Source organism: Entelurus aequoreus, linkage group LG03, assembly GCF_033978785.1.
Source record: "Entelurus aequoreus isolate RoL-2023_Sb linkage group LG03, RoL_Eaeq_v1.1, whole genome shotgun sequence".
NCBI classification, from domain to species: Eukaryota; Metazoa; Chordata; class Actinopteri; order Syngnathiformes; family Syngnathidae; genus Entelurus; species Entelurus aequoreus.
The window spans coordinates 54,602,993-54,628,200 of NC_084733.1; the positions used below are offsets into that span (position 1 = coordinate 54,602,993).

Genomic DNA, 25,208 nt, shown 5'->3' on the forward strand with positions numbered 1-25,208 from the left:
AAACATAGGTTTTTAGTCTGTTTTTTCGTTTCTGCTGACTGTTTTTTGTTGTATGAAATATAAAATGCCAATGAAACTGAATTTTTTCTAGGTAATTATTATTTTCCGATCTAAAAAGAACGCTTTATTTTTCAATTATATTTTTTGTGTTTAAAAATGAAATTCAGATAAACTAATCGTTTTTTGTTCTTAAATTCACATTCATAAAACGAAAATTCAATGACCAAAACATACAATGACTCGGAATGATCTTGAATGCCGTCCTGTTATGACTAGGTCCTCAATGAGCAGTCGTCAATGTGTCATTTCCGGTCGTCACGCAATTGGCTACTTCGAATTTCGAACGATGTTATTGGTTCGTTACAAGGTATTTAAAATACAAACGGTCTTCTCCCAACAGGAAGACAAGAGGTTTTTTTTTTCTTCCGAAAGTAAGTCATTCCATGTATCAACGCAGGAGTTGTATGTGATGAAAAGAAGATTCTATCCAATCGGCTTTTTCGGTTAATTTGAGGTACGTGGTGCTAATTCGTATACTACTTCAATTTAAAAACATGTTTTGTTATCAACCAGTTGACGTTAGCCACCTTTCTTTGGGAATTGATTGATTGATTGATTTACACTTTTATTAGTAGATTGCACAGTACAGTACATATTCCGTACAATTGACCACTAAATGGTAACACCCGAATACGTTTTTCAACTTGTTTAAGTCGGGGTCCACCTTAATCAGTTCATGGAAGTTTAAGTAAAGTCTGGAAATGTAACTGTGAACGAAAACATTGGAATGATTGGAGATGCTAACTATAAAATGAAACGTCATCGTTAACACGGTTAAAGTTAGCATCTCTAAGTTAGCTATTTGAAGTTCGAAACTATTTTTATGAACAATGTAATGCAGTGATATGAATAGCGATGACAGATTTACACAATAACCATGTTTTCTTACATGACAAAGACGAATATTTCGCTCACAATTGATGTAGCACTGACGTCATTTGGGGTTATGTTTTGTATATAAAATTGACGGGCTTCAACTCGTGAGACTATCACGTGACCTACTGTTCCCTGGGCTAATGCATAATAAATGTGTCCACAAGGGCAAATTACAGTATTATAGTTGCTGCATTTATGTAAAATAATCGTTGACAAAATGGTAATTGTATTTCTAATAGTTGTTTTAATTATTTTTCCATTTAGGATTATTTCAAGCCTTTTGTCAATAATTAATCCTATATAGTAACATTACATACTTCCAGGGATTCACTGCAAGCAGACTCCTTCTGTTGCAAACTTTGTCATCGGTTAAGAAACTGTCTTATCAGCTAGGTGCAGCTTAATTTTTTTTTCCAGCGACCCCCTCGCCTCAGATTGTTTTGAGGCGTTTCTGTGAGTTGTAAGTACAGCACTTCTATTTAACAGGATGAGCGTTGTTGAAATAAATGATGAGAATTGTGGCGTCTGCCCTGGAGGAGGAAAGCACAGCGGCACAAGCGATGACATTTTCGCTCAAGATCAGCCGACCGGGAGGCCGTCCATCTTGCGTCAGACAGAAAACCTACCCAGCAAGACGGTGCCAAAGGGCATCAAGGTACACCTTATTCAGTCAAATCACTTTGTTTTTTGATTTGTGTACTCACCGATATTCTGTGACTAGGTTTGTTTCCAGACTCCAAGAAGAGACCCAATGACCAAAAGGATTATGTCTCCTACAAAGTTGGTCAACACTGCATGTGTGAATGAGTGCACAAAAGCAATGGAGTCTTTAAATTTGGACATGACCAAGTATGTACTATATATAAGTGAAACATTGTACCATTTTAGACCAAACAAATTGTTCTTTTTCTAGTACGATGCCACCACAGACATCTGAGCTACCTGATGGTCCCAAAAAAGGTACCATATCTGACTTTTACTTGCATTTACACTTTAAAACATACATTGGAAGCATACAAAGTCAAACGCATTCTATTCTGTGATGCCAGTTAACCTCTGAATTTACAAAAAACAATCAACTATAGTTGAAATAATCAAATCCATGGTAAAACTGTCACCACCATAAAGCATATAACTGCAATGCTTTGACTTGAGTAACATGCTCAGGCTCCTATTGTCATACGAGTGTGAAAATAGTCAGAATTACACTCTTTGAAGACACTTGATACAGTATACTAGAGTTGCAGAATTGAAAAGAGGTGGGCTTGCTGAGGCATACTTAACTTTATGCATTTTCATGCTTTTTTTTTACATGAACTGTCATACAAGTCTAAAGATGAGTGAACCGCTGGATAATAAAAGTAAAATAAAATTGAGCTTCTTACCTTTTATAAGACCAACAGGAGTTTAAAGAGAAGTCAAACGTCATTATGCCTCCAACATTAACTGTCATACAAGTGTAAAAAAGGAGAACCCCAGTTTTTTAAAGTGAAAAAACCAAACTGCGTGTGTACTCATACTTAACTACACTGTGTGTGTGGAAAGTAGGGTTCCGCAATATATACAATCTAAATTTGGTTGAGGACAGAAGTTGTATTGTTATTGTTATATTTCTCATCTATTGATACATTCAAAATGTGTCCTGCAAATCTGACAAGAGAACAAATTGGTCCACGCACAGTAGCGTCCTCACTAGTGAGTTTGCGGTATACAACCCTTTACTGTGCAAAGGCACTTCTAAGTCAGCAATCCTCGACTCCATGGTGGCAAAAAATACTAAGGGCCCGATTTACTAAGATCCAATTAGCAGGTGCAAAACAATGTGTTTATACGATAAAATTGCGTGTACTGTCAGTGGGTGTGTTGCATGTGATCGACGAAAACTCTGTGTGCTATTCATGACTGGTGCACATCGCCTTTTTTAAATGAGGATTTTGCATGCACTCATGGTGCCTTTACTACGGAGACACTCAATCATTTACTGCACATTTATTTTATCGTGCGTGTTTTGCCGGGTTTTCGAAGAAGCAGCAGACATGTTTCACATTTTATGGACATTTCAGAAACCAGCTGTCCTGACACCTGCAGTGCATATGCAATGGAACTAACTTTTTTTCAGTGCGCTCTTTGCTGCGTCACTGACTGCGAATGTGAAGAAAATGCATATTGCATGTAGGTTTTTTTTCACATCGGAAATAGGTTAATACAGTATATCTCGTATAATACAAAAAACAAACATCATTCTAATAAGTCTGTTGCTGAATAGATGATTATGTCCATTTATTTCTAACAGTCAAAATATGACATTGAGGCTAGTTCTAACAGCTTTAATAAAAACCTAAGTGAAAGCTCAGCTAAGTTTACAAAAATGGGAAAATTCAAATATAAGAAACATCTTCCCAGGATAGATAATGATATAAGGAAACTCATGAAGAGAAGAGACAACGCATTAAAAATATCTTTAAAAACAGAATTTAACAGTGATCGCCAGATTTTTTCATCACTTACAAATAAGTTAAAGTTAAAGTACCAATGATTGTCTCACGCACACTAGGTGTGTTGAAATTTGTCCTCTGCATTTGACCCATCCCCATGTTCACCCCCTGGGAGGTGAGGGGAGCAGTGGGCAGCAGCGGTGGCCGCACCCGGGAATCATTTTTGGTGATTTAACCCCCAATTCCAACCCTTGATGCTGAGTGCCAAGCAGGGAGGTAATGAGTCCCATTTTTATAGTCTTTGGTATGACTCGGCCGGGGTTTGAACTCACAACCTACCGATCTCAGGGCGGACACTCTAACGCAGGGGTAGGGAACCTATGGCTCTAGAGCCAGATGTGGCTCTTTTGATGACTGCATCTGGCTCTCAGATAAATCTTAGCTGACATTGCTTAACACGATAAGTAATGAATAATTCAGCTGGTAATCAGTGTTAAAAATAACGTTCAAAATATAAAACATTCTCAAGCATTTTAATCCATCCATCCGTTTACTACCGCACCTGTTCAAGAAGTCACATTAATGGTAAGAAGTATTTTATTTATTATTGGTTAGCTTCAGAATAACAATGTTATTAAAAAGAATAAGAGACCAATTATACTCTGAAAATGTTGATCTTACTTAAAAATGCACACATCTAGTTGTATTCAGTGTTAAAAAATATTATATGGCTCTCACGGAAATAAATTTTAAAATATTTGGCTTTCATGGCTTTCTCAGCCAAAAAGGTTCCCAACCCCTGCTCTAACCACTAGGCCACTGAGTAGGTAAAGTTGTAAAACAAGGTCCGTGAAGCTAAGGCAAACTTTTTTTAATTGAAAAAATAGAAGGGGTGGGGGAAGTAATGGGAAAAATAATTTGGGAAAACTTAATTAGGCTACTAGCTACATACACATTTAAGTACACAAACTGGAAAATCTGGATATAATTACTGATAGTTTTAATAGATTCTTTATTCGTTCAATTGAAGAACTGACTGCCCACTTAAAATGCCTATACATCAATATAAGATGCTGGATTATACGATGCCAATATATAATAATAACTATTTCTGAGGTTTTAAAAATTAGATAATCTCTAAAAAGTATAAAAGCAAACAACTTCTTAAAGAGGTGTTTGCAAGTTCTATTGCACATTTAATAAATACATTTATAAATCAGGGTAAATTGCCATTGACATAGAAGACTGCAAGAGTTACCACAGTTTTTATAGATCTGACAAAACCAGAGAACTATTGGCCGATAAATATTTTACCAATTGTATGAAAAATAGCAGAAAAGTGGGTTGCCACAAAGATAATTGAACACCTAAACGGTGGACATACCCCTCTTCATTCAATGCAATTTGGGATCCATAAACATCTCTCCAAAAACAGCTTCCAGTTGCTTTTTCAAAAATGTAATAAGCCTTTTAGATCAGCGTGGCTATTTAGGTACTGTTTTTGTTTTTAATTTAAAACACGTTTATAATACAATACATCATGCATTGCTTCTTTTTAAATTAACTAACTTCAACTTATTTATTAGTGCCCTCTGCTGGATGAAATCACATCTTGCAAATAGCCAAAAAGATGTAAAAAATAGGAAATTCAGTCATTTTATCTTTTTTGCTTTGCTGGAGTCCCACAAGGCTCAATACTAGGCCCAATTTTATTCAGTCTCTGTCAATGATGTGTGTTCAACTGTCAAGATTCAGATGTACATTCATTCTACGTCTAAATCACTTTAAAAATGCATTCAAAAACTGTCACCAATACTTAATTTACGCTCCGTAACCTGTATAATAACCAAGCTGTTGCGACATTGTTATTGTAAGAGCAAACACTGAGGAACTCTTTTTTTCTTATCGTAGTAACACATCGGCATGCTTCGATATAAGCCGTAAAAGCTAGCTACGGAAAGAGATAAGCTAGCAACTACGTCAACACAAAACGTGTTTGATTTTCTAATGCACAACACAATACGATAAGACCCCAATCTGTACGGACTGAAAAACATGAACAATCCTATTACAGTATTGGCACACATTTCGTGTTTTCTTTGTACACAGCTAGCCAGACAGCTTATGCACTGTAGTTGTACGGTGATGTGCTGCATGTATCATGAATAATATTAAAGTGTGACACACTCGATGGATAGTTGTGCGTTTGGTCCAGCTGGCTGTGGACATTTTTTCTGGTTTATTTGGATAAGCACTCGATTTATGTCGAAATAGCATGGCTTCAAGATCCACATTTTGCAGCTTCGAGACACACCGACCTCCCTCTCTCTGCTTCCGTTTGCTCCAACGTGTCACTCTTTCTTCGAGCTCGCTTCTACAAGCAGCAGTTCATCCTCTGTATATGCAGGTTCAAAAAGATAAGGTTGTGAATCCTCATTTGTCCAAAAATAGTCGTCTTTGTAGTCAGTTACCAAGTCTGCCATCATTACAACACACACGCCTTTGTATCCGGAAGTAGGACCACACAGTTGTTGCCAGAAGTCAGACGTGCGCTGCTATGGCAACGAAAATCTATGTGCTGAAGAAATCCGTCAATGATTAAAATGATAAAAATATGGTAAATATTGTAAATATAACATAGTGTTATGAATGTCTGTTACTACATCATATATAGACTTGCAGCGTGTAAATTAAACGTTGATGGAGGGTTTTTAATTCGTATTAGAGGGCTTTGAAGGCCACAACGGTGACTCCCATTAGCTGCATCTTTAAAGGGGAACTGCACTTTTTTCCGGAATTTTGCAGATAGTTGACAATCATTATGAGACAAGAAGACCGATGTATTTCTTTCTTTAATGCATTCTAAAAATAAAATACATTCGATCAAAAGTCCGCTTACAATAGAGCCTGAGGGAGCCGTTCAATTCTGCCTGTAGAGCGCCTTAAAACATCCAAATGCCTCCATTAGGGTTTTATATACAGTACAGGCCAAACGTTTGGACACACCTTCTCATTCAATGCATTTTCTGTATTTTCATGACTATTTACATTGTCACTGAAGGCATCAAAACGGAATGAACAGTTGTGGAGTTATGTACTTAACAAAAAAGGTGAAAGAACTGAAAACATGTTTTATATTGTAGTTTCTTCAAAATAGCCGCCCTTTGCTCTTGTTGTTTAGTTCAAGTGTTGAGAAACACATACAGTGCACCTGGAAAGTATTCACAGCGCTTCACTTTTTCCACATTTTGTTATGTTACTGCCTTATTCCAAAATGGAATACATTCCTTTTTGTTCACCAAATTCCACGGACAATACTCTATAATAATAGTGAAAAGCTTTTTTTTTTTTTTTTTTTTAAATTTAGCAAATTTATTAAAATAAAGATGTGAAATAATTCACATGTACATAAGTATCCACAGCCTTTGCTCAGTACTTAGTTGATGCACCTTTGGCAGCAACTACAGTCTCAAATCTTTTTGAATATGATGCCACAAGCTTGGCACACCTATCTTTGTGCAGTTTTGCCCATTCCTCTTTGCAGCACCTCTCAAGCTCCATCAGGTTGGACGAGAAGGGTTGTTTTTTATCCAGGATGTCCCTGTGCAATGCTGCATTCATCTTTCCCTCTATTCTGAGTAGTCTCCCAGGTCCTGCTGCTGAAGAGCATCCCCACAGCATGATGTTGCCACCACCATGCTTCACTGTAGTGGTATTAGCCTGGTGATGAGCGGTGCCTGGTTTCCTCCAAACATGACGCCTGGCATTCACGCAAAATAAATCCATCTTTGTCTCATAAGACCAGATAATTTGTTTTTTTTCATGGTCTGAGGGTATTTAAGGTGCATGTTAGCAATTTTTTTGACTAAGAAATTACTTCCATCTGGCCACTCTACCATAGGCCTGATTGGTAGATTGCTGCAGAGTTGGTTGTCCTTGTGGAAGGTTTTCCTTCTCTCCAGAGGAATGCTTTAGCTCTGACAGAGTGACTATCCGGGTCTTAGTCACCTCTGACTAGACTAAGATGAATGCAGCAATGTACAGAGACATCATGGATGAAAACCAATGCTTCCCATTCAGTCTTAAGGAGCTTGGCAGGTGCTGCAAAAAGGAGTGGGCGAAACTGCCCAAAGATAGGTGTGCCAAGCTTGTGGCATCGTATTCAAAGATCTGACCAGCTCCGTTTTATTTCAGAGTACTTATATTCCAGTTTTGCACACATTTCCTTTAATTTATTAAATGTGGGAATTAATTTAACGGTTTCTTATTACAAATGCACTTCTTTTTTTTCTTTTTTTTTTTAAAGTTGCAAGTGATAAATAACCTGACTCTCGCCAGATGCTTGGAGTTCGCTGAGCTCCACACAAGGATCTGGGACTTCTCAATAGGGGATGTATTTAAGAAGGCGGGGCCTTGTAAAAAAAAAAAAAAAAAATCATTGTATGCGATTGGATAAACCACTTGTCCGTTATCTTGAATGACGTGCTACTTCAACCACTCACATCGAAATCCACCTGTGATGCTGATGAGAGCGACGCTGGGAAATCCAAAACCGAAAAGCCGACATATTGGATAACGACAGAGCGAAAAGTTAGAGAACTTTTACTGAAACAACGCAGCAATGTCAGTAGACTATCGATGTCGCAAAACAGTTGCAATAGCAGAATCAATGTCAGCACACGACTCCTCGCTGCGTGCCGCCATTGTTGTTTGAATCAAACAGTCGCTTCGGCGCTACTCCCCTCCCAGGGGGTGATGAAGGGTGATAGGTCAAATGCAGAGAATAATTTCGCCACACCTAGTGTGTGTTACAATCATTGGTACTTTAACTTTAACTTTACGGCTTATCTATGAAATCCCGCCCGGCAATCCTGATTGGTTCATTATTTTTTGCTATCTTGAAGGAGTTTGCGTTGCCCTCGAGCCCAGATCCTTGTGTGGAGCTCAGCGAACTACAAGGATCTGGCGAGAGTCAGGTTAAGTGATAAATGCTTATTTAGTGAAACAAAAATAAATGTAAAACTGCATCAATATACAGTACATAAAGATGCATCAATAATCGATTTTTAACCGAATCGTAGCTCCTGAATTGTAATTGAATTGTGAGGTGCCCAGATTCCCACCTCCTAATGGTTATCACAATTTCCTTCTCCTGCCATTATATAAATAGCAAAAGGAAAAAGCCAAGCACACCAGCGGAGTTGAGCCTTTCCTCCACTTCTCTCACACTGCCATTTTGTACAACTTGAGTAGCTTTAGGTCACAGGGGTGTCAAACTCTTGGGCCACATCGCAGTGATAGCTACCCGCAGATATACAACTGCACAATTGGATAAGCATTTGATTATTTTAACGGATTGATTGATAACTTGCTTAAATATCATAAGTCATGCATTTATTTTTGGGAACAAAATAATTGTTGGAATATCTTTTACATGATTAGATCAGATCCCCTGTGCCTTTAGTTTGAGTTTGACACAAATGCATTAGAGATGTCTCTGTTTATGCCATTTAAGAGTGCTGAAGTCTTATTGAATTTGTTGGGATTTTACAGCGGAATTATCCTATCCAGATGATGACATGCCAATACAAAGCAAAGGAGACTACCAGTTGGATTTTGACAACCTTGACAACATGAACCCTTTCCAGAGTTCTAATAAGATGGTCCTCTCACCTCCAAGGTCTCTACTTGAGAACTCTCCTGCCAAACAACCAGAAAATATCTGGAGTGAGCCCACCAGCAAGTCCGATTCTGCATTGGACGAGACCCTTCCCTTCGCCCCCACTGTAGAGAATTCCCTGGTTTCCAGCGAGCTCAGCTCTGCAGACAGTAGTGTGGTTATTATGACTCTTCCTGCCATGGAGCAAGAATCACGCAGCGCCACACCTGATGTCCCCGCCAAGACGTACCCAAACGGCAACCTGAATGAACCTCTGGAAAGTCTTGTTGAAGATGCTCCGCTGCCTTCAAAAGGATCATACAACTTTGATGTAGACAACATTGATTTAATCGATCCTTTCAAAACAGAAGGCTCCAAAATTCAAAACTCTCCTGTGCTGGAGAGGAAGTCAACAGATGATCAAGAGATGAAGCAGATCCATCCTGTCGATTTAGAGGTGCCCGAGGTGTTCCAGGAAATGCCCGTTCATGTTTGTGTGAAGCCTATTGCCACTGTGGCCCCCATTCCATCTGATGGCCAAGGTGCTGAATCCAAGGCCCCGCCAACTGCTGCATCTGCCAAGCAAGGCCCGATCAAGCTGGACTTTAACTTTGATGATGGCGGTGAGGTGAAACCGAAGACGCCACCCAAGAGGGTTGGCAAAAGACCATCAGGCCTCAAACCCAATGATAATGAGTCGGATTTGAAGGCACCAGGAGAACTTGTAGAAAAGTGTATGGCCGGTGGCGATGCAGATGTGGGGGCCCTCAAAGCTGTGTACTCTTTAGACTTTGAAAAGCTTGATGACCCCAATTTTAAGCCTTTTGGAACAACGTCCAACATCACCAACTCTCCCAAGAGCAGCCTCCATACAAGTTCCCTACCCGCCCAGGAGGATAAAACACCTGTTTGGTATGGAGTCTAATCTAGTCTGGATTGACTTTTTGCTTATTGTATTTCACTTAACTAATTTACCTTTTTCCCCCGTTTTTGCAGTGCCAATGAGAACATTTTCATCCAAGTCAACAAACAAGCAGTACCAGACGTAATCCAGGTTGAGTTCTCTAAAACAATCTAAGAAATATTGTCACTGTCTAGTGAAAATCATGCATCTCCATTTTTTTTTAAATAGGTGATTAATTGCATGCCCAAAAAACAAAACAAAATGTTTTGGTATATTAAAAATATGGAGATATAGTGCATGTTTTTTAATTATAAAATTGGAACTATGATTATTTTTTAATCTCTAAAATGTTCAGTTTTTTTTTTTTATTTGACAGAAAGCTGAGCAGACAGTCGCTGATCTAGATAAAGGTGTACTGCCAAAAGTGGAATTACTTGCACAACAACCTGAAACCTGCGTGTCAGAATTCAATCAAGAGTTTGTTCCTGGGACTGAATGTGAGTAAAAACATTTTTTTAAACAAATCATGACTTTTCAGTCTGCATTTACTGTATATTAATGGTATGTTCTTAACCAATAAAAATAATGATTAAAAAAATACTTCATATAATTACCAGGAAATGTTTGGCTCAAACTGACAAATAGGTTCCCATCCATCCATTTTAAGTTAAAGTACCAATGATTGTCACACACACACTAGGTGTGGTGAAATGTGTCCTCTGCATTTGACCCATCCCCTTGTTCACCCCCTGGGAGGTGAGGGGAGCAGTGGGCAGCAGCGGTGCCGCGCCCGGGAATAATTTTTGGTGATTTAACCCCCAATTCCAACCCTTGATGCTGAGTGCCAAGCAGGGAGGTAATGGGTCCCATTTTTATAGTCTTTGGTATGACTCGGCCGGGGTTTGAACTCACAACCTACCGATCTCAAGGTGGACACTCTAACCACTAGGCCACTGAGTAGGGGGGTGCTGGAGCCTATCGCAGCTGCATTTGGGCGGAAGTTGGGGTACACCCTGGACAAGTCGCCACCTCAGATAGACAGACAACATTCACACTCACGTTCACACACTAGGGCAAATTTAGTGTTGCCATTTAACCTATCCCTAGGTGCATGTCTTTGGAGGTGGGAGGAAGCCGGAGTACCCGGAGGGAACCCATGCAGTCACGGGGAGAACATGCAAACTCCACACAGAAAGATACCAGTCAAAGTTTTTACAACACAATTGGTCGATAAAAGTGTGCCTGCAGGTTATTTCTGTTACACAGAAACTCGAGGGAGTGACTGATGATTAAGACCAGTGAATATTGTCACATTATTTTATTTCTGATTTTTAACATGACACTGACTTTGTTTGTGTAATGTTTTTGACACTATTTAGCTGCAAAGTGTCTCCTTTTCTGCTGTATGTGCTTGGTTCCCTTTTTTAAGTAACATTTGAAACATGTGTAGGTTGTTTAGCATTAGTGAAAGAAATTCCTTAAAAGGTGTAGAAAATGGTAAAAGCTGAACACAATACAAACACTCACAATATGACTGAAAAATATTAAAATAGACCACCTTAATAAACTGAATGGAATTTTAAAGCTTTTTTGCAAAAATAAAAACATTTACATGAAAAAAATGTGGGATTCGTACAAACCCTGTTTCCATATGAGTTGGGAAATTGTGTTGGATGTAAATATAAACGGAATACAATGATTTGCAAATCCTTTTCAACCCATATTCAATTGAATGCACTACAAAGACAAGATATTTGATGTTCAAACTCATAAACTTAATTTTTTTTTGCAAATACACGACTTCCACAGTTTCCAAAAACAATTTGAAATGTGGACTCGTCAGACCACAGAACACTTTTCCACTTTGTATCAGTCCATCTTAGGTGAGCTCAGGCCCAGCAAAGCCGACGGCGTTTCTGGGTGTTGTTGATAAACGGTTTTCGCCTTGCATAGGAGAGTTTTAACTTGCACTTACAGATGTAGCGACCAACTGTAGTTACTGACAGTGGGTTTCTGAAGTGTTCCTGAGCCCATGTGGTGATATCCTTTACACACTGATGTCGCTTGTTGATGCGATACAGACCTGAGGGATCGAAGGTCACAGGCTTAGCTGCTTACGTGCAGTGATTTCTCCAGATTCTCTGAACCCTTTGATGATATTACGGACTGTAGATGGTGAAATCCCTAAATTCCTTGCAATAGCTGGTTGAGAAAGTTTTTTCTTAAACTGTTCAACAATTTGCTCACGCATTTGTTGACAAAGTGGTGACCCTCGCCCCATCCTTGTTTGTGAATGACTGAGCATTACATGGAATCTACTTTTATACCCAATCATGGCACCCACCTGTTCCCAATTTGCCTGTTCACCTGTGGGATGTTCCAAATAAGTGTTTGATGAGCATTCCTCAACTTTATCAGTATTTATTGCCACCTTTCCCAACTTCTTTGTCACGTGTTGCTGGCATGAAATTCTAAAGTTAATAATTATTTGCAAAAAAAAAAATGTTTATCAGTTTGAACATCAAATATGTTGTCTGAATATGGGTTGAAAATGATTTGCAAATCATTGTATTCCGTTTATATTTACATCTAACATAATTTCCCAACTCATATGGAAACGGGGTTTGTAGAACAATGTGACCTCTTTAAAACTTCAACTAAAGTATATCACTGAGTGTGCCAAAAAACACAGTGACAATATAGCGACCGCTTTTAACACTTGGATGAGAATAATTTGCAATAAATGAAGCCCTTAGACATCAATACATTTTGAATATTAAACAAGATTAATCTATTTACAATTGTCATCTGAGTCACTGAAAATGAAATGTATTATATATATATTTATATACATAATGAATTTGTAGCTGCAATGCCTAAACCTTGAATATTTTTTAAAACCTTTTTAATTAAAGCTGAAACTCAACACCTCAGTCAAATGGCTATTTGTGTATTGATTATTTCACATATATTGTAGTTGTGTATAGCAGTGGTCCCCAACCACCGGGCCGCGGCCCGGTACCGGTCCGTGGATCGATTGGTACCGGGCCGCACAAGAAATTTAAAAAGAAAAAAAACTGTTTTTTTTTATTTTTATTAAATAAACATAAAAAACACAAGATACACTTACAATTAGTGAACCAACCCAAAAAAACTCCCTCCCCTCATTCACACTCATTCGCACAAAAGGGTTGTTTCTTTCTGTTATTAATATTTCTGGTTCCTACATTATATATCAATATAGATCAATGCAGTCTGTAGGGATACAGTCCGTAAGCACACATGATTGTATTTTTTTATGACAAAAAAAAAATTCCCCCCCGGTCCGTGGGACACATTTTCAAGCGTTGACCGGTCCGCAGTTACAAAAAGGTTGGGGACCACTGGTGTATAGGGTTGCCACCCGCCCCGTAAAATACGTATGCATCCCGTATTGAACCAATACGGGGCGCGGTTTCTTCCGTATTTTCCTATTCGTCCCATGCGTCTGACACACACACACACACACGTGAACAATGAATTCAACAATAATGAACAAAATAAAAGCTAAGCGGACCCCCGAGCGTGGCTGTACATGATACATCTGGTTCACTCTCCTCTCTGTCAAATCCTCTCCGACTCAGTCTGCCAGCACGCAGCCCCTCCCCTCTGTCTGCCTGCCCGCCTAAAAAAAGTCAGAATTTAAAGGTGAAACCATTTGATATTTTGATATCCAGTTACAGTCGTCAAGCGCTTGATGGCAAACAAATGTATAAGTCAAGTGAAAGCAGAGCAAAAATGCTGCATACATCCATTGTTGTCATATATTGAAATTGTTTTGGAAGGAATTATTCCAGTTCCTAAGGGTCCTTCATAAAAGAAAATAACTAAAAAAGTGACTGCTGAACTCTCAACTGGAGTCAGAACACAGAGTTAGCAGTGACCACTAGAGGTGGGGGAAATAATATATTTTTAGATTCATCGCAATTCAGACATGGACGATTATAAAATCGATTAGTAAACATCAATCGATTTATTTATTGTACATAAAGTAATGCAGACAGTTCTATAATTTGGATGACTGCAGCGAGCCAACTCTCCAAGAAATCCGACCAGCTCCTTTATTACAGTGCACTTATGTTCCAGTTTTGCACATATTTCCATTAATTTAATAAATGTGATTGGAATTATTTCAACTGTTTATTACAAATGCACTGTTTTTAAAAGCTGTAATTGATAAACGCTTATTTAGTAAAACTTAAAGAAATGTAAAACTGCATCAATATGCATTAATTAAAGATGCATCAATAATCGATTTTTAATCGAATCGTAACTCCTGAATTGTAATCAAATCGTGAGGGTGCCCAAAGATTCCCACCTCCGGGGACCTCTTTGTCAATGTCTGTATATGAACTTAAAATAAACTGTAAAAGACGTTGCTGTAGGTTAAAGATTTGTTTATGGACCCATCCAGATGTCAATAATATACTGTATCTCAGGGATGTCAAACTTGTGGGCCACTTGACAGTGATGGCTGCCCTCAGAGGGTTGCTTGTAACAGGGAATATTGTGCAAATATAAATTGTCTCATGATGTTATTACACAATTATTTCATCGTGTATGTGTGTGTGTATATATATATATGAAAAAATGGAAAGTTGAATACGTTTAGTAAGAAAAGACTCATATTAGTTCCAGGCTTTTGCGGGACATATAAAATGAGGTCAGATATGGCTTCTGGGCCTTGAGTTTGACACCTGTGCTAAATCCTTTTTATAGAAAGTCAGATTTTTAATGAATCAGAAGGAAAACAAAAAAATCACTCCAAACATCGCCTTTTTTATAACGTGGCATTGTCTTTGTTCTCATAACCATACTACTTAAAGAAGTGGTTCTCAAACTTTTTCCACCAAGTACCACCTCAGAAAAGACTTGGCTCACCAACTACCACCAGAATACCGACAATAAAATACAGTAGCATAGTAGGACCAAGTATTCATTTAAAAACAAGGCCAAGGTTTTATTTAACTAGTGAATTTTATATTTTTGGCCAATGTAACATTACACACAGTTTGAACAGTAACACTTTGAATATTTATGGGATTATTTCGCGTACCACTAGATGGAGCTCGCATACCATTCGTGCTACCCGTACAACAGTTTGAAAATCACTGACTTAGTCTTGAAATAATCAGGTTGTGTTTTCGTTCCATAGTCATGGCCAACAACTTTGAAGAACAAATTGACTACCTCGAACAGTTTGGCTCCTGCAGCGTGAGTGTTGCTACTTCACTGATGTTGGTGGAATGCATGAACTAAACATTTGTTCTTTTTGTGACAAGTTTAAAGAGTCAGCGCTGCGCAAACAGTCTTTGTACCTAAAATTTGACCCCCTACTGAGGGAGAGCCCAAAGAAGTCTGGAGGAGGCCTGATTGTTCCAGCACAAGCTATTCAGCCTACAGCACTTGTTTCACGGTAATATCTGCAAAAATGTGTCCGGGTGAAATCGAAACTGGAAACTAATATTTTGTGTAATTTTAGGTTTGAAATGCCACCAGTGGCTGAAAAAGAAGCTGCAAATTTGCCTCAGAAGCTGAGCTGCAAACTGACTGATGACATTACAGCTCCAGTAAGTCTAGAGATCACCTTAGTAATTGATTGATTGGTGAAGTAATTAAAGGGCCCCTCTAAAATAAAGTGATCAGTTTCAGCACATTTTAGAACACCCACTTTGTGGGTGAGCCTGCATCAGCCTGATGACATCTCCTACAGAAGAAGCAATTTCATATAGCAGAGTATGTGATTTGGTAGCATATTTATCCTGAATCATGTTCTTTTCATGCAGAATTTGAAGAAATTAATAAAATACCCTCGACAGGAGAAAGGCAGAGTCACAACCACAGGAACATTTTCTGTATATTACGTGTTATGCAAGTTTTTGCCACAGACTTTGCGGTTCCTTTTTGGAGCAGACAAACCAGTGGTACTTTATTTGGGACAAACCGAATCCCGCCGATCCTACAATCCAACGGTGCCATGTTACAGTAGCAATAAACCGTATTATTGATAACCACGGTAAAACTCCCAACGGTTTGTGTTACCGTTTTAAATTAAAATGATGGTAAAACAGTGTTTGATAACTGCACCTTGCAGTTGCAGACTGACGCGAGCTAGTTTACATGCTAACATTAAAACAAGAAACAAAGTTTTTCCCCTTTGGAATTTTGCCAATCGTTTACAATCATTATGAGGGACAAGAAGACGGATGTATTTCTTTTTTAATGCATTTTAACTTGTGAATAAAATTCAGCTTATAATGGAGTCGGTAGGAGGTCTTCTTTTAAATCCCTCTAAATAAACATAAAAAACAGCCAACCGTACTCCATTTGCGTTTTTTGACTTGAATGTTAACCAAATATTGGTAATATTGGTATGATAAGCACTAACGCGGACAAACTATTTATAGCGGCGCCGTTATCAGATAGAGCTAACTAGTTTGTGTGGCTGTGTTGACATTGGCTAGTGAGCTGCTTTCTCGCCTCAATGCTTGTGAAAGTTTATTGTATATCATAAAAAATGTCTCTCACTTTATAGTAGAAGGATGTGGACATAATCCAGCAAGTTGGTAAACTTTGGCATCCAATTTAAACTTCAGAATGGCGAGAAAGACACGGAAACTCGCTTGGTCTGTGCTTGGTTTCACACACTATTCTTTATGAATGTTATGAGTCATTCTTCATCTAAACAGGAAGGGCTGCACAATTATGGCCAAAATATTAATCACAATTATTTTCAGCCGTATTGAAATCATGATTATTTACTGTTAATACATATTTTATTGCACTTATTTTAAACAAACAGTATGTAAACTTGGCTTTCATTTTAAAATGATACTATAAAAACAATGAAATAATTAAATAAAATGTACAAAAAACAAAAAGCTAACTAAAATATGCCATTGTAGAGTGCGATCATAAAGTGCAAACAAGTGAAAAAGTAAGATAATGCACATTAATTCTACCGCACAAAGTTTATATAGGGCATATGTCTTTGGCCAAATAAAAGTTTATTACATGTGTTATTTTGGCGTGTTGTTAAAAGGTGGATGGATACGGGGTCCCTCTGTACACGGCCCTCTGTATTTTGGGCACCTCGGCTTTTGTAGCTGTTAGTAGGGACTCTGTGGCGGTGGCTGGCTAGCAACCAGCTTTATAGCGCGGGCAAACGATGGCGGTTGAGAAAAGAAGGGAAGTGTTGCTAATGCTTAATGTGTTTCCACAACTGTTTGGATGTACACATCAACGTAGCTTTGCTGCGCAACTCGTTGGGGCGGTTGTTGTTGGTTCATCCGTGCGGTAGCATTTCCGGGTTGAGGGAAACGAGTGGGAGTGCTTAGAGAACGGCAAGGCGTGCGGTCATGTTTCAGGGTTAAAATGCGTGCCTGTCTGTACCATGTGGGTAACTGCGGCACCGATGCAATAATGCATTTATTTGTCCTAATATTTTCGGGAGCTACTGGGCAATATACCGTCAACCTCTGTTGTCCCTCACTCTTACTCGCTCTCACATGAGTCCATTGTCTATCGGTCGCTCCCTGGTGGTTGGCTGACTGTTGGTTGTGAACGTGCTTGGTTTTAAATGCAGCACAGCCTGTTTTTAAATTGTTAATGTCGCCAACGTACACAGTCATTTAATTGTAGCTGCCAAAATCGTGATCACAATTTAAAATGCAATTAAATGTGCAGCCCTAATAACATCCTAGCAGTCAGCATCTTAGTCAGGGCAGACATTGTACAGTAAGTGGTTTTATTTTGTCTCAAGTGATATCTGCAGTGAGTAGTAATCAGTGATGTTTTTGAAGAAAAAAGCCAACGTCGTAACACGTTTTTGAAATTATTGCGCCGACTAAAAATGAGCAAAATACGTACATATTACATGTTATTATGAATGTGCCTGTTACTACATTACATATTTACTTACAGCGTGTGTATGAAGCCTTGATGGAGGTGATTGGATGTTTTTTAAAGCGCTTTATGGGCGAAATAGAGCGACTCCCATAGGCTTCATTCTAAGCAGACTTTTGATTAGTTTAGGATTAGTTTAATGGCATTCATATCGTAAACACATATGTTGGGTTGTACGGTATACCGGTACTAATAAAGTACTGTGTTACCAATGAATAAAAATGGTACTATACTGCTTCTGGAAAAAAAAGGTACTTTTTTTCCAAACATGACGGCGCACCGTGACGTCATGACATTGCTGGTAAAACAAGCAGGGGTGCATGTTAAACAACGCACAAAGTTCTTACAAGTAGAAACCGTGTGGGGATAGCAAAGGAAGAATGGACGCATTTTGGCTTTAAAACTAACCATGTGAAGCTATAAACACTGAAACGCCGCTTTGAAATAGGTGCTTAGCTCTTGCTTTTGTTAGCTATTAGCTAGCTAGTGACTGTTGATTTTAGAACCCACACCAATGTCAAACCTACCACATTCATAAAAGGTCAGCCTGTAGACTGTGTGGACAGCTACAAGTACCTCGGCACGGTCAGACTCAAAGCTGACCTTCGAGATGAACTGCGAAGTGGTGTGTAAAAAGGGACACCGTCTTCATTGCCTGAGGAGACTGTCACATCTCCACATAGAACCATGTTGTAAATCTTTTATCGGGCATATATTGAATCAATTCTGTCTTTCTCCCAGGTGTCATGGTTTGGTAGTTTGTCCTTGAGAAACAAGTCTGCACTAAATCAAATTGTTAAGTGGGTTAGTTAGCTTAACCGCAACTCAACCTATTTTACATCCATGCCACACAGCTGCAGCGCAAGGCAAGCTCTATTATTCACCACTGCACCCATCATCCTTTACGCAGTGAATTCCAGCTCCTTCGCTCTGATCGGCGGTTCATTGTTCCTCTTTGTAGGACTAAACGATGTAAGAATACTTTTGTACCTGCTGCCATCACACGCTTAAATAAGGCTATCACATTGGGATTTAGTTTTTTAAATGTATTTATTATGCCACAGCACTTTAATCACAATGATTCTATTGGTTTATTAGGTATTATATTTTATTGTTCTAGGGTGTGCCTGTATACATGTGATTGTTTGTGGATTTTTAAAATGTTTTTATGTTTTATATGATTTGTGTTTGCTTGCTTCATTCTGTCTTGACGCTGAATTACAAATGTCTGCACAACTATTTTACCGACGAGTACCATTAAAGAAACCTTGAACCTTGTCTATCCGCAGTCGGTAGGGTTTTAGCTACTTCTAATCCTCGCCGCCATGGGGGACAAACTAAGTGTCTTACAAATATCATTCCTACAGGACGACGAATAGCTAAACATGCTTCAGTACTCACCGTAGCTAGCACTCCTGATTGTAAGCGAATGCAATGGGCAGGTCCACACAAACTTCGACTGTGATGATATAAAGTACAAAAGCCGTACATAGTCGATACTACAATGATTATATTGACATTTTTTTCACAAAATCTTGTCTTTTTTTATTGTTTAACCCATAAAGTATGTCCCTGGAAGAAGAATAACTAAGTTGACCAAGGTGTGACCCTGTAAATACTTGGTATTGGATTGATACCAGCATTTGTAGTATCATCCATCCATCCATCCATCCATTTTCTACCGCTTATTCCCTTCGGGGTCACGGGGGGCGCTGGAGCCTATCTCAGCTGCAATCGGGTGGAAGGCTGGGTACACCCTGGACAAGTCGCCACCTCATCGCAGGGCCAACACAGATAGACAGACAACATTCACATTCACACACTAGGGCCAATTTAGTGTTGCCAATCAACCTATCCCCAGGTGCATTTGTAGTATCATGCAAATTAAAAGTATCAAACAGATGAATAAGTGATTATTACATTTTAACAGAAGTCTAGATATAACATGTAAAAACAAAGTCAGCAGATATGAACAAGTAGATTAATAATCAATTTTCTAATGTTTGTCCATTATTTTGACAAAATGATAGAATGAGAAATGACACAATCTGTTACTGCATATGTTAGCAGCCAACTTAGGACCCTTTGTTTGCTTACTTACTACTACTAATAATAATAATAATACCTGGGATTTATATAGCGCTTTTCTAAGTACCCAAAGTCGCTTTACATGTTAAAAACCCATCATTCATTTACACCTGGTGGTGATAAGCTACTTTCGTAGCCACAGCTGCCCTGGGGTAGACTGACGGAAGCGTGGCTGCTAATTTGCGCCTACGGCCCTTCCGATCACCACCTATCATTCATTCAACATTCATTCACCGGTGTGAGCGGCACCGGGGGCAAGGGTGAAGTGTCCTGCCCAAGGACACAACGGCATGGTAAGAGGCGGGGAGCGAACCTGCAACCCTCAGGTTTCTGACACGGGCGCTCTACCCACTACGCCATGCCGCCCCACTAAAAGAGACAATTTGATTGCAATAAGAAATGTATGTTTGATGTATCATAAGATATGTTCCAATGAAGCCAATTTTTTTGTTGTGGTGCCCTACGTTATGAAAAGTATTGATATACATTTTGGTAACTGTACCAAAATTTTGGTATCAAGACAACCCTACACAGTAGTGCAGGTTCGCTTCACGGTCACTGCAGGGGACACAAGGTCCGCCGTGGAGAAGAGAAACTGAAGGCAAGCCCCTCGTATTCCTTTTTTGCATCCTTCTATTGATGCTTTATTGCTGAATTGAATTTTGCCTGAGAAAATGCTGAAAGAACATTGATACATACAGTATATACTTAATTCATCTTCAAGAGAAATGTGCATCTTCAGCAGTTTTAGAAGAGTAGGAGGCAATGTTTAAAAATAAACTAAGTCTAAACTTGCTGTCAGAGTAGCATTATGTCCATTCATTAATGCTTTGGCAACTCCTCCAGGCAGTGTTGGTCTGCTTTAATCTAAACAGGAGTTCAGAACATTAAGATATCATCCCATTGCATTGCACTGGACGCCCAAGGGGGATCCCCACATCTGCGGTCCCTTCCAAGGTCTCTCGTTGTTCCCATTGGGTTGAGTTTTTTTCTTGCCCTGATGTGGGATCTGAGCCAAGGATGTCGTTCGTTGTGGCTTGTGCAGCCCTTTGAGACATTTGTACTTAAGGGCTATAAGTAAACTTTGATTAATTGATTATGTGTGAGAGCATTTTGCCTTCATCTTAATTAGAATTTTTTTTTTTTTTTTAAATGCTCCTCTTTACTTGCCATTCAGTGCTTTCTTTAGTTTGAACATCATCCAACATGTTTGTCTTTATGTCACCCAGACGCCACAGACACTGGCAAACCTGGGCTCTTCTTTCTCACCGTCTGCAAACATTGAGGACATCATTGAAGTGCTCAAGTACAGTCAGAAGGACATGGACGCCGCCATTGCCAAGGTCCAGGCTGAGGTACATCCTGCCTAAGTAGACAGACTTATGTTTAATAGATCAGTGGTTCGCCAGCCAGGCATTAAAAATAAATAGTCCTAAAAAATGAGTGGTCATCAATCTTCACTATGACGTCCCTTTCGTCATTTGTTTGTTTCTCAACAAACTGCAGCAGTAACTAGTGCGAGATGTAATGTGTGAAGTTAGACTGGATGTTGGGTAACTTTCTCTATTCCCATTGTTGGTGATCCAGTTGACTTTAATGTCCTTTTTATGTAATGTTATTTAGCCTGTCTACATTTTGTGTAAAGTAATGTTTAGTTTGGGTGAATAAGACACAATCTTCCCAATTCTTCATAATGTCTACATTTCTTTGTAATATCATAATGGTATAATTTGTGTTCCAGTTGCACTTGACATTGTGATATTTAAACCAAGAATTAATATTTACACGGGAAAATGCTAACAAATTTACATAATGCTTCAAATGCTTTTGTCCAAATATTGTCCTCCCATTTGCAGTTGTCTCAACACATATGTACTTAATCCCCATTGTAAATTACCTGTATATTCAAAATTATTTATTCCAAACTACTGCAAATCTATAAACTCTAAAAGGTAGAATAATCATTTGTGGAAATGAACCCAGTTAGTATGGTAGAAACCGAATAAGTGGGTTCTGTTTGTCGACTACTTTGATGTTGAACAACTCACCCAGTCCAGTGTTGTTGGTTTTACAAAATTTTTTATTTTATTCTCCTATAGTGTGTAGTGGACCATGTTTAGCTATTCCTCATCCTCCTGGGATGATACGTAAAATAATTGTAGTTTATTTACCGCCATGGAGGCGAAGATTGCTGACTTCGAAGTGGCTCTGAATTGTGGAGGGACATTAGCCGCTAGCAACAATGCTATTTTGCGTTCAGGACTTGGTCGTTTGCTTGTCACTGTCAAATTTGCAGGACACAGCTAGTATGTGTGAACAATTGTATTCATTTCTCTATCGTCAACCACATTTATATTGTCTACGTCGTGCAACCCCAGTACCCAGCATGCCTTGTAGGCACTTTGCTCTCTTTGCAAGTGTTGAAAAGCAGCTTTTTGAGCATTTTTATTTATCTCCTTCATTGATGTGCATCTTTGATAGACAATTATAACACAATTATTCAGTTACACCGTTACACACCAATGCCTGAGAAGGAGCAGGATGATGAAAAATCTTATATTTTCCTGCCCCCTTCACATAATACATAGTCTTACTTAATATGTGAAACAACAATTACATCCAAATATAACCAAAACAAAACAAAACAAAAAAAACACAAGTGCAAAACTTCATGAAGTACAAACCGAACAAAAAAACAAAAGAAGTAATATACAGGTACACCTCACGGGATGATACAAAACAAATACAAAACCAGGCAAAAAACAAGTAAATTAATAAATATAAAGCAAAATGTAAACACTTATGGCTGTCCATATGATTTTATTGTTCTGTCTTTATATTTTTTTTTCAATTGGAATATATTTTTACAATCTTATCTCATTATAAAGAGAATTCCATAGTTTAACCCCCACCACTGATATACACATTTGTTTTAAAACAAATGTCAGTATTGTTTGTTTTGTTAATTCACCAAAATGTCACTGTGGAGTTACTGAGTCTGTTTAGTTATTTGAAGAGCTAGCTTCCGCAGTCATGATGACTTCTATTTTGTTTGATCTGCCCTTGTACTGCCGTGTTACAGACACCGTTTGGAAACAATTAGGTATGTAAATAAACATTTACAGAATCTTTCTGTGTAACTAACTAATTTCACAACGTATTTATTTGCAGCTTATATACCGGTGCCCTCTATAGTGCAGAAAATACGGTGTGTGTGCCTATTTGCGCACTACTGACTAGTGCTAGGGCAGCACGGTGGCAGAGGGGTTAGTGCGTATGCCTCACAATACGGAGGTCCTGGGTTCGATCCTGCGCTCAGGATCTTTCTGCGTGGAGTTTGCATGTTCTCCCCGTGGCTGCGTGGGTTCCCTCCGGGTACTCCGGCTTCCTCCCACCTCCAAAGACATGCACCTGGGGATAGGTTGATTGGCAACACTAAATTGGCCCTAGTGTGTGAATGTGAGTGTGAATGTTGTCTGTCTATCTGTGTTGGCCCTGCGATGAGGTGGCGACTTGTCCAGGGTGTACCCCGCCTTCCGCCCGATTGTAGCTGAGATAGGCTCCAGCACCCCCCGCGACCCCGGAAGGGTTAAGCGGTAGAAAATGGATGAATAATTAGTGATGCACCGAAAAAAGACTGCCAGGTGTAAGCAATGCGCATGAGGTTGTCCGTAGCAGAGGCAGCATGTCTGGGGTACTTTAATATATCCGAGAAATACCTGCGGACCGCGAGCTACCAAATGTAAAAGACTACAGTGGCGGCTTTTATGGAGAGAGGCTCGAGCAGTGTGAAGCACGTGTGACGTCAGGGTCGCTGCTGCTGCTCACGCTGTTCATCGAGCGACAGTCTCTAAACACGAATAGAGTCTATAATTTTGTAGAACCAGAAAAAGATGCCAGATTTTTTTTGTTTTTGCTAGTCGTTTTTATTAAAGGAAAAAGTCACTAAAACGATTGGGGACGCTCACCGCCACGGGAATGTTTGCAATCTAAGGGAAATCCTGCAATGTATCATTTTTTAAGAGAAAATGTTGTGCTTTTTGCTGCAGGCAAAAAAAAAAGAGGAAGAAATGTGTGCAAAGTATAAGACGCTGCATGACGAAGGTCAGGAAATGAGGTGAGACTTGAATCCAAACAATATTTGATGGAATATGTTTTGTATACAGTATGTTACATTGCATACTCGCTGATCTTTTCATTTTAAGCATGTTCCGTTGCATACTTGTTCTTTCATTTTATGTATATGTTACATACTAGCTGATCTTTTCATGTTATGTATATTTTGCTGACGTTTTTTCTTTCCAACAGGAAAATCATTGCAGAATTTGAGCTAATCATTGCAAAAATGATAGGTAAGTTTATAATGGGGGGGGAAAGTTACTTTTATTTTTATGTTATTTTTTTTATAAGTGTTCCTGAAGGAGTGTATTGTGTGTTGTTGAAGCTGACCAAGAGAAGGAGCGTGAAGTTTCCCAGGGTAAACTTAACGAGGCCCACCTGGAGAAGAAGCAGATCGCCAATGACCTCAACAACTTAGAAAGGTCATTCTCTGAGCTTTTTAAACGACTGGAGAAGTACAAGGAGGTCATTGATGGGTATAAAAAGGTCAGATCTTGGATACGTGACATTTAAAAAGTCATCACTGCACCTTTTTTCCTTTTAATAATGTCCTGTTTCTGCAGAACGAAGAGACGCTGAAAGCTTGTGCTCAGGATTATTTGGTGAGAATCAAAAAGGAGGAGCAGCGTTACCACACCCTCAAAGCTCACGCTGAGGAGAAAATCAGCCAGTAAGAAACGCCACACTTTCTGATGTCAGCGTTTTCATTCATAATCATTAATTCATCCTCACCGACTGTATTTGCCGCCAGCGCCAATGAGGAAATAGCTGAGGTTCGCTCTAAATACAAAGCCGAAGTGTCAGCCTTGCAAGTGAAGCTGCGGTGGGATCAGCTGAAGGCGCAGTCACTAGAGAAGAACCTGGACCAGAAGGTCAGCATTAACTTTTTTTTATTATTATTATTATTATGACTATAAACAACAACAACATCTTTGTTTTTAATGTGACAGATGAAGGAGGTTGAAGACCTCACTAAACTTTGTGACGATCTCATCAGCCAAGTCCAGAAGGGTTGACAGGACTTCACTTATTGTTCTACATGTTTTGTACATACTTCATTGTTGCTCTCATCATTTTCTTGTTTGTCTTTTTTCAGTACTGTAATATTAAAATAAAGATGATA

The 25,208-nt window shown here is 39.0% G+C and overlaps 1 protein-coding gene across 1 annotated transcript; it reads left to right on the forward strand.

The window, feature by feature from the left end:
* The first annotated feature begins 375 nt into the window (after window positions 1-375).
* Window positions 376-25,208, forward strand: LOC133646622 (transforming acidic coiled-coil-containing protein 3-like). Its single transcript, XM_062042188.1, has 17 exons — window positions 376-514; window positions 1,423-1,591; window positions 1,658-1,785; window positions 1,850-1,896; window positions 8,925-9,942; window positions 10,027-10,084; window positions 10,311-10,431; window positions 15,129-15,187; window positions 15,256-15,389; window positions 15,456-15,543; window positions 21,196-21,321; window positions 24,016-24,083; window positions 24,275-24,318; window positions 24,411-24,571; window positions 24,649-24,755; window positions 24,837-24,957; window positions 25,036-25,208. Exons 2-17 carry the CDS (start codon window positions 1,424-1,426, stop codon window positions 25,099-25,101), a joined length of 2,514 nt encoding a protein of 837 aa, XP_061898172.1. The 5' UTR covers window positions 376-514; window position 1,423; the 3' UTR covers window positions 25,102-25,208.